The sequence below is a fragment of the Sebastes fasciatus genome, chromosome 16, assembly GCF_043250625.1.
Source record: "Sebastes fasciatus isolate fSebFas1 chromosome 16, fSebFas1.pri, whole genome shotgun sequence".
Taxonomy (NCBI): Eukaryota; Metazoa; Chordata; class Actinopteri; order Perciformes; family Sebastidae; genus Sebastes; species Sebastes fasciatus.
The window spans coordinates 24078197-24089017 of record NC_133810.1 but is presented as its reverse complement, the minus strand read 5'-3'; the positions used below and the strand labels follow the sequence as shown (position 1 = coordinate 24089017).

The following is a 10821-nucleotide window of genomic DNA, read 5'->3' as shown; positions in this document are numbered from 1 at the left end:
CATTTTCAACACGATTGACGTCACCGAGCCATCTTTGTCCACCTCTAATCCAGCCGGCTGTTTATTACACCTTCATTACCGCACGGACACGGACAGCGCCGGGTTCTCCACTAGTTAGCCTGCAGAAATAGGATAAAAAAAGGAGGTTTTTGTACACATATCTCAGTGGCAGACACAGAGCCAGTGCTCCTCCTCGGCTATATAGGCAGGGAAACGCCACAATAAGCCAACCAAAAGGGTGCCAGAGGGTTAGAGAGAGGAGCGCAACAAGAAGGCACATCCACATCCATCTGCCAGCCACTTAGGACGCGCTAACATCTCCAGTCCGGTTCTCAGCACACAGCTGCCCAGCACAATATACTACCAGGAAAATGTGAGTAAAGCTTTTTTTTTTTTTTTTTCAAAATCCTAATTTATTAATGAATGTCGTCCTCGACTTTACGTTGCTATCCGGGTTTAATGGTGTCTGGATGTCTTTGAGGTTATTTCACTGGAGGAGTCGCGTTATAGTCGGTATATATCAGTGTAAATTTAATGTCACAGCTCTTATTTCTCTCATAATATGAGCCTAAATGTAGTTAAGCTAACGCGTCGGCCTAACCTTGGAGCAGACAACAGGGTGTATTGCTTTTAAACACATTATTATTAGCCTAATTTAAAGCGTTTTTACACGTTAAACGAGCTCACGGTGTTTTATCACCTGCTTGTTTTATATTTGAGTCGTCTGGTTTGCTTTTCACCGGAGAACAGCACGCACGCATCTTTATCCAGTTTGGACTGGTTTCATAAAGGACACCGTCTAGTGTGCGATTATACCCCCACAGGCTAATAATTAAAACCACATGAAAGGGAAACATCATGTACAATAAAAAAGCTCCTTTTCACTCAACATGTACAGGCCTTCGTCGTGTTTTTTTTCTTCCACAGGTGACCATTTAAGCTAATTCAACAGCAGCAAAGGACACAATTAGCATTAAAAGCGTCGACATTACTCGACGACTACTCCACAGAGCTTCTTCTAGACGGTGATATTATTAGCTCTGGAGCAGGCTTAAAGGCCTAGTTTACCGTGATATGTGCAACCCACAGTGGGGGGTGGTGGGGGGGATAGCCTCCTACTGTAATGTCGTCGATTGTCGTGCGAGGGCGGACAAGCTAATATATCTCACCGTGTCTGACACTTCAGGGGCAAATGAACCCTGTCAAATATATATTTGTCCCTTTTGTGTATTCAAATATATATAAAGGTTATAGGCTAAAGGAAAGATAGCTCATTTTTTTTGCATAGGAGGTAGTTAAAACGTCGACATGTCATTGTACTGTGGCGACATGTTTGTTAACACTCCCTCTCTGTGGGCTGTGTGAGCTACATTTGTCACCAACATTTGGTTATAATTGTTCAACCAAGTGATTCAAATCCATCCACCCCCCCTCCCCTCTATCATAATGAACCTCCCCGCCCTCTGTGTGTGTGTGTGTGTGTGGTAGGCTTCCTCTGTATTTACAGGCCCCTGTCGTCGTGCTCGTCGTGTAACAGTGATGTTTTACAAGACAGGTTATTATGTAGTTCCTGGTGGTGGTGGATATACGGTCAGAACTGGAAAGGTGCTGTGGGTCAGCTTCCAGTTCAGCACCATCACCATCAAACAGGCTGGGATAGTGAGGCTGGGATCAGACTGTTACAGGTCTGGTCTGGGGCTGCTGTGGAGCTGTCCAGTGCTGAAATGTCGCTCTCCAGTGCTCAAAGTCAGATAGCAGTGAGCAAACACTCAGAAATCCATTGGTTTTATGAAAAAAAAATAGTAGCCTTATTTTAAATCAAATGTAAAATGATCTACTTTTAGGGTACATATGTTTTAGTGTTTAAATGATTCCCTTATTTCATCAGGTGGGCCCCTGAAAACCTTCTTGCACAGGCCTGTCAATGTGGCAGGAGAACCTCTTTGGAAACCACCTGACTATTATTATAAGCTCTGTCCTTGATATATTTAGCTTTCATAGCAAATCTGACATTAGCAGTGGACTGTAAAGAGAGGAATATGAGACATTACAAAATAATGTAGTTCAGCACCATCAAACAGACACGTGAGGCTGGGATAGTGAGGCTGGGATAAGACGCTTACTGGTCTGGTCTGGGCTGCTGTGGAGCTGTCCAGTGCTGAAATGTCGCTCTCCAGTGCTCAAAGTCAGATAGCAGTAAGCAAACAAACAGAAATCCATTGGTTTTATGAACATAAAACAAATAGTTAGCCTAGTAGTTTCATATTTTAATATTTTTCATATTTCACCAAGGGGCCCCTGAAAACCTTGCACAGACCCTTCAATGTGGCAGGAGCCCTCTTTGGAAAACCACATGACTATTATTATAAGCTCTGTCCTTGATATATTTAGATTTCATTTCATTTAGCAAATCTGACATTAGCAGTGGACTGTAAAGAGAGGGATGAGAGACATTACCAATCCAGCATGTTGGTTAGCTGCCTTTATTATCAGATCAGAGTTTTTGTTGTGTATTTTTGATGTTTTATTGAAAAGTGAATTCCTTTTCTGTTGTTTTCCCTTATTTTGCCCCTGTTAATAGAGTGCATGTAGTTACCTCCACATGCAAATTCATCAGCAGGTAGAGAAATGTATGGGCTAACAGTGTCTTTTTTGAGATTTTTAGACAAGTGAAATAAGTTCACAGGGTTACATTCACCACCAACAAATCTATATCTGTAATAAATCCATAAGTAATGGTGGTGCTATTATTATCCCATGTGCCATAATCAGCGGAGCAAATTCAGTGTATAATTTTTAATTAAAAGTAAAGATTATGCACCAAAGTGACACAGATTAGAAACAGTTTCTCGACAATTCTTTATCCAACACAGCATCTGATTTGTAAACATGCTGTAATTGTAGTAGGGATGCACCGATCTGATGTTTCAGTCCTGATACCGATAGCGTTACCTGGGCTTTGGTTATCAGCCGATACCGAATACCGATCTGATACCAGTGTTTAATTAATGAGATGTATGCCTCACTGTGTGGAAGTGACTGGAATCATTCTTGTATGTGTAAGGAAACACCAGGCTTGACTTAAACATTGCTTTGTTAACTTTGCAAAACAAAATGTAACAAATAAATACATTGATATAAATTTAGTGAATTGTTATTTATTATTAAAATAATAAATCGTACACCAGCAACTTGGTAAAAAATCTTCAAAATTAACAGGAATTACAATTCAGGTGTAGACCTTTTTATTGCTGCAACAAATTGGTCAAAACTTAAACAGGAATTGAAATTCCAGTATATAATGTACATAGTATATAAACATAGAATTGAATTTAATAGATTGACACCAATATCTGATCCAGCTATTTGAGTCAGTAGCGGCCCGATATACAATCCAGTATTGGTATCGGTGCATCCCTAATGTTTGATGTTTGATTGAAAAGTGAATTCCTTTTTATTTTGGTTTTGTTGTTTTCCTTATTTTGCTCTGAGAATAGGATGCAACTGAAAGTATGTGCTCTCTTCATGTAGTTACTTCTAAACGCAAATTCATCAGCAGGTAGAGATAGTTTTTGTCAAAAGGCTGAAATTTATGGTCTTTTTTGGTATTTTGAGACAAATGAAATAGGTTCCCCGGGTTATATTCACCACCAATATCTGTTGACTGCATCAATGAAATCAATAAATCCATCAATAGAGGCAGGTTGTGATATTACTATCACATGTGCCATAATCCTTGGGGCATGTAGAGACCAAATTCAGTTTATTATTTTCAATTTATAGTGAAGATTACACACCAAAGTGGCATAGATTAGAAACAGTTTTCCCACCTGTGTGTGGAGCTTCCAGTTTGGTGAGACCAAATCCATTTCTTTCAATTAAAAGTGAAGATTATGCACCAAATAGATTAGAAACAATTACCCCCATTTTTTCGCTCAATCGAGCGCAGTAGGCTGTGTTCACATGATGTGGAGGCTGAGGAGAAATCTTGTTGCTTCACCAGCAACTCCTCCTGGTTGGTTGGGGACGCCAATTCAGAGGTGATGATAGCGTGAACCTCTGTGGTGATACTCTATTGCCGACAAGTGAAAGGAAGCATACAGTGATTATATAGTTTAATATTAGGCAGTGAATGTCGACAATTCTTTATCCAACACAGCTTTTGATTTGTAAGCATAGAGAAATTGTAGAATGATAATCTCTCAAATCTCACGAAATACAGCAATATATGTTGTATATATTTGTTTGAGACACATAATGATAATAATTCACCATTATATACAGTATATCAGTTAGCCTTGGGTGTTTTATAGTGGTAGTTTCTATTAGGGCTGGTTGTCAGCTGACAGGGACCACCAGCACCATCAGGCCTATCCAAAAGGATTTGTTGTTGTCAGAGGATTAGTGATGTGTGAGCGTGTAAAGGTGACCTTTATACAGAGTTTTGTCTCACACTGGCAGAGCAGCTGAGTTACGACTACGATAACTTTGTCAGAAGATACTACAGCCTCAGTCAGTTTCACTCTCTAATTTTAGAAACAGTTTAGCTGTCTAGCTATATTGATTTCTCTGGACTGATAGATGGCAATAAAGCATACTAAATTAAACATGCTGGGCTACTCCACACTACATGCAATATTTAAGTATTTAAGCCTTTTAAGCAGGCTGTTTTAATGTGTCTGCTGCTATATCAACTTGCAGAATGTTTCAGATTTAATATTCAGACTATGTTAAGACATTTAATTGATATGGGCACATATTATTATTGAAGGTAAACTGATATTAGTAGGCTGTGAGAATCATATCTCATTTAAAATGATTTGAGACTAGCTTGTTGTTCCTTTTAGAATTATGGTTAATCAATCGTACTGGTTTTGTATTTGCTTTGTGTGTGGTTTCAGTGATGATATGAAGGGTTAGATTTTCATTTTAGTGGAGTGTGTATATTTCAAATTAGACAACAATTAACATTTCAAAAGAAAATCCATTAAAAGTGCATTTCTAGGATGAACTTTCCCCTTTAATGTTAAAAAGTATAGCCTTTAGAATTAGGAGAATTATGCATATTTGGAGAATTTGATTGATTTGCCAATTCTGTTTATGTAGGTAGGTTGTGGCTCAGCTGTTACATGATGTTGTGCTCTATGTTTCTGATGAGTCTTGGATCACTAATGATTTGCCTGCATGAGATAAACAGTTGGTCTGTAGTTTTTGCGGTTTACCCATAGACTGTATATAAGAAGTGGACGTAGTCACCGTGACGTCACCTATTGGTTTGTGGACTGCTGTTTTGAAGCCTTGAGTTTGGCATTTTGGTCATCGCCATCTTGGTTTTTGGCCGTGGCCATCTTGGATTTTTGCAACCATACACGAGAGGGTGGAGCTAAGTACAACCGAACGCTGAATAAGACATTTTTAGGCGACCAAAAAGGTTATAGTTAACTTTGATGAACTGAAAACACACTATGAAAGGGTTAAAGTTCTAAGACGAAAACATGGACAACTCCCAGACCGGACAACGCCGTGGTAGCGACCTGTCAATCGCACGACCAAATCATCCCCTGCTTTATCGTCTATTCTACTGTAAATGGGACAATAATTTACTAAATGAATATCATGCTGTATTGAAGAAGACTTGAAACTAGCGATTCAGACAATAAACTCTGTTTTCTAATGTTGCAATACAACATGACATGACCAATCAACTTGACATTTGCAAAACCTCCAGTAGTTGATTCTCTTTGTGATAGCAGGTAATTATCTGGACTCTCCTGCACAAAAACGTGGAGATGTTCATTTCTGCAACACAGTAAATCTTCCAAATCCTACAAATTATTTCTGATTCTAACTTGAATCTCAATACCCAACATAAATGTGTGCACTTTTCCACCCTTTTGATACGCAGCAAAGTAGCGGTAGTTTCTTCATGACATTACCATTAACATTAAAATAATTATAAAAAATAAAATATATAAATAAACTACAAAAAAAATGGAAGACTCCAACATACTGCCAGCATCTTTATTTCTGGCTGTTAGGCCAGCTAGTAAGATATGTTTTTGTGATAGATTTAGCAAGGACAAGTCATTCAGGAGCAATACAGTAGAGGTGCATGGCACTACATAATTCAACACATTTGTCAAAAAAGAACACACCATTTTCCAAAGAGAGATACAAACCGAAACAACATGAATCATTCCTAAAATAGAAATCTTATGATGTATTTAATATGTATATTTGTATTTGTATTTGTATATGTATATTTTGATAGAAAGCTTCTGTCATGTTTTTTGTTACTATTGTGTTTTCAAGGCTTTCTTAACTTTTTCTCAATGGGTATGCTTTATATAACCGCTGAATATTTGTATTTTTTTTTAATCATAAGGTCTGCCCCAGCTGGAGCCCCCGCAGATGCGAATCAGCCCCCCAACCTCACCAGCAACCGTCGTCTGCAGCAGACACAGGCACAAGTGGATGAGGTGAGTACATGCCTCTCTGCAAACTCAGTCGTGCTGTCAAGCTCAGATGTAGACATTTGCGGTTTTAGCCTCTTTCACTGGTCACTTACTGTTAACTCAATCTTTTCTGCCTGTTCACATACAATACATATTTAAAACGGAAAAAGCACGATTTGACGTGAAACTTAATAAACGACTTTCAATCATAATCTTTATCCATCACGTCAGCTCTGTCCCGTCTGGCCCTCACAAAGAGTCATTCTGTCTTGACCGATGATTACATTGCATTGCGTGTCTTTCCCCAGGTGGTGGATATCATGCGTGTAAACGTGGATAAGGTTCTGGAGCGTGATCAGAAGCTGTCAGAACTCGACGATAGGGCTGACGCCCTGCAGGCTGGAGCCTCTCAGTTTGAGACCAGCGCTGCAAAACTGAAGAATAAATACTGGTGGAAGAATGCCAAGGTGAGGACATGCAGACGGGCTGACTCGAATAGCAAATACCTGTGTAGAAAGGCAGAGTTAAACTTCCCTGTTTACAGACAAATGAAAAAAAAAAAGACATGAATAATAATACAGACAGGAGCAGGTGCAATTTTGGTGTGATTTTTGTGTTACTGTGTGTGTGACGAAATTGAAAAAATAACATTTTTTTACTACTTTTCTAATGACTTTTTCTGAATATCCACTGACTACAGATGATGATTATCCTGGGTGTGATATGCGTGATTGTCCTCATCGTCATTATTGGTAAGAAACCTTCTAACTTTTATGTGCACATAGCAGGGATGTCACGAAAACCAATACTCCAGTACCTAGTCAATGCCGAAATTTTGCCAAAAAACGCGATGGTACTCATCTTTCTACAGTCCCTGTGGTACTATAGGTACCGGGGGCTCCAGACTAACGGCTTCTAAAATCTGAAAGGACGCAGTAAACTCTAGGGCTGTCCTCGATCAAATAAATTCTTAGTAGACTAGCACATACGATTTTGTCGACTACTCGATTAGTTGATTTAATCGACGCATCTGTAAAACTGAGTTTCTCCACAAAGAATCACACAAAAGCAATACTTTAAATCTTGTGTTTACCAGAGATGTGCTCATAAGTTTCTTAGAAATAAACCATTCAGCATGAAAAAAGCATAAAAAAACGACTAATAGACTAAAGAAATCTTAGTCGATTAAGACCAAAACGACCAATTAGTTGACTAATCGACTAAGAGGGGGCAGCACAGTCTTGCGGTGCTAACAGCTAACGTTAACGGAGGTTGCATTGAATTTCATTATGATGTGTTTAAGCTCTATTCAGTAAAAATGATTATAAGGCAAAGGTAAATTATAACGTTATCATAATGTGTTCAAATGAAATCTTGTAAAATGTAATTTTTGGCGAGAATACTTGAATAAATCCAGTTGTTTGAAGGAGAAGTTTCCACAGTAATATATAAAATAGATAATAGAGAGGGAATTATAGACCTGTTTATCTTCCTAACACAAGTGGGTTTTTTTGGGGTTTTTTCGTGGTATCAAATTGGGTATCGAGAATCGTTGAATTTCACTGGTATTAGTACCAACTACTAAATTTCTGTGACATCCTGAGCACATAGATTTGTCATTGTTATCTCAATGGATTTAACCATAAAACTATTTCTCACATTCTGCACATGTATACTGTATAATATAAGGCATGTCCCTGAATGAATTTACCTGTTGTTGGAAAATGTTGCTTTGAAAACGTATGCATTACTTTAAGCATTATGAATCAGACTTTCCTTTTCCTTTCTGTCTTTCCACAGTGTACTTCAGCACCTAAGAAGAGTTGCTCCTACCCCAGTCTAATCCTTCCTTGCTACAGAAAAGAAAAAACCCTCAAATTGATTACAAAATGATCCATGATAATTCATTTATTATATATATCTCCCGATTAGCCTCGATATAACACCCCTAAACCTTCAGGGCCCCATGGCTCCCCCACTTCCACCACCTCGCCTCTGGACCCCTGTCAATATTTGTCCTGTGAGTGTGTGGCCCTGTCTCCTTTCTGGGTACTCTTGGCTTTTCTAACCTGCCATACCGAGAACCAAAACACTTGTGACGATGCAACAAACAGAAAAGGAAACAAACGATTGGCGATAATTGTTACATAACTGATATATATAGTTCTTTGTAGAGTTTTATTCTGATATATACTGTTTTGTAGGTGTGTGTGCGTGTGCGTGTGTGTGCATTTTGTATTTTTTAATTTTTTGTATTAATTTTACGTATGCTTCAGCGTTAACTACTGCCTATTAATCAAAAGTGTGTATCTTGCATGTTATCATCTGTCTGTCAACCTGCTTACTCTCTCTCTCTGTCTCTCTCTTTTCGGTGTGTTTTTTGCACAGTGGAGTTTGTCTCCATTTCACTATGGACATTTTGATTTTCGAGTTCATCTGTGTTACTCGTGTCAACTAAGAAAGTCCAAAATATGTCAGGGAACTAAAACTTGTACTAAGAAAATATCAAGTTACAGAAATTTGAGCTATCACACCGACAAAACTGCCCATGAGAGTTACTCTTACTTCAGCTCTAGATTTCTATAACTTGATGCCAGCATTCAATTTCAAGTTTTAGCTTCTTTGCTGGCTTTCTGAGAGAGTAAATGCTCACCGATATTGATCAAACATCCAAATAATGCATGAATTGTTAAACTAACCCCTAGTAATCATCATTCCCCAGCCCTTTCCATCTGAACCTCCCAGTATTTGTGTCATTTCTCTTTCTCCATTTCACAATAACGTTCATCTCTAACACTCTTCTGTCTGTCGGCATGCTTGAACACCTCGATTTCTTCTGCTAATTTCTAAAACTGCCATAGTACAGTCGGACCAATGTCTGTAGATGTTTCTTTTTTTATTTAAATATTAACGTAGTGTCTTATTTCGAAAACATTCCTTCATTGCAGTCTAGTGCAAATGGTCTTACCGTAGCACATGTAAATGTAAAGTATCTTTAACTAAAAAAAAAAATAATACACGCGATGAAACTTGTGTCGAAAACGTCGGTCATACAAACCATAGGAGAAAAAATAGTTATAGTTAATAGCTGTAAGGATAAGTTTTGGATTAGACTTTCAATCTGTCCAAATGATTTTCTTTTGTAAAAATGGGTGATGTTATCTTAACATTACACTTACAGTATACTGTGGAGATGTCATTAATGTCAAACTGTGGATATGGGCTTGAAAAAACAATTCTAACGCGAGGTGATAAAAATGGGGCCGTTGCGTAAATAGATTAATTTCCATAAAGCAAATACTTACTGGCCCTACATGGACACTGTAAAGCCTTAGTCTTCAGTCACTTCTATTAGTTACTGTAGGATATTACCAGTCAAACACACCCTCGTACATTTAGTCCGTGCAGGGGGAGTGGCTGACTGAAGAAAACGGAATCTGTTTAAAATGCACAAACAACCTTGTTTTTGATGGCGCTGTCTGGCTGGTCAATAGCCTGGCCAAAAGGAGATCCTCGTGCAGCAAAACCTCTCCACAAGAAGAGCACATTAAAAAAGACAATTCCGCCTTATTCGCTAATCCAGGAACAGGGACCGAGGCTAATGAGGAAAAAAAGAAAAAAAAGTCAAATTCACAGTTGAGTTTTAGGTCAGCAACTTTGGGGTAGGCTCAGAAATATACTGTCAAAAGGTTAGCGACGAGAAAGCAATTACTCAAAAAAATAGCAGCGCTCCTAAGAAGAGTGTTTTGCTAGCGCAGTGGTTCTGTCTCAGTGTTTCTCCCTATAGTTAAGGCCTTTTTGTTTTCTTTTTTAAATATAATAGATTCTATTTTTATTATAGTATATTTTTGTGTGAAACAGACAGGTAAAGAGGAAGTGTGCAATCAGTGCTATTTGCTGCCGACAGCAGCGAGCTCCTCTTTACCTCTGTCTGGCGTGTTTTTTGTAATTCAGCTCCGTGCGTTATACACTGCCAAGCAACAAGGGAGAGGCTTCTATTCTTATTGCAGTCGTTTCTTTTCATCGGTGCCCTCGCTGGTTTTGGTCTTAAAAACATCCTTTTACATGTTTCCAGCATTGACTATACTACCCTTTTGGCTACCTTATGAGCAGGAGAGCAGGGCAATATGATGCACTTGCTTTTTGTTAATGCTCTGTCAAACTAAGGCCTTGTACACATAAAAAAAAAAGATCTGAAATTGTTGGAATTTCAGTTATTCAATTAAATCTCTGTCTCATGAAACGGAAGATTTCCAAGTGTGCAGGAACAAGGAAGCGACTCAGCTCATGCTCTACTGCCATTAATGTCATTGTTAACAATCCTAAAATGTATGCATTTTGATTTCAGATTTTACAGTAGACTGGA

At 38.5% G+C, this 10821-nt stretch overlaps 1 protein-coding gene across 1 annotated transcript; it reads left to right on the top strand.

Moving 5' to 3' along the window:
* vamp2 (vesicle-associated membrane protein 2) lies at positions 1–10509 on the top strand. Its single transcript, XM_074610212.1, has 5 exons — positions 1–373; positions 6386–6479; positions 6764–6922; positions 7156–7207; positions 8256–10509. Coding segments are annotated over exons 1-5 (324 nt in total). The 5' UTR covers positions 1–371; the 3' UTR covers positions 8273–10509.
* Positions 10510–10821: the final 312 nt, after the last annotated feature.

Bases quoted from the DNA above. Each gene is read 5' to 3' on its own strand.
- vamp2 (XM_074610212.1), top strand. The intron at 6,480-6,763 runs GTGAGTACATGC...GTCTTTCCCCAG, and splicing joins CACAGGCACAAGTGGATGAG to GTGGTGGATATCATGCGTGT. The intron at 6,923-7,155 runs GTGAGGACATGC...CACTGACTACAG, and splicing joins ACTGGTGGAAGAATGCCAAG to ATGATGATTATCCTGGGTGT.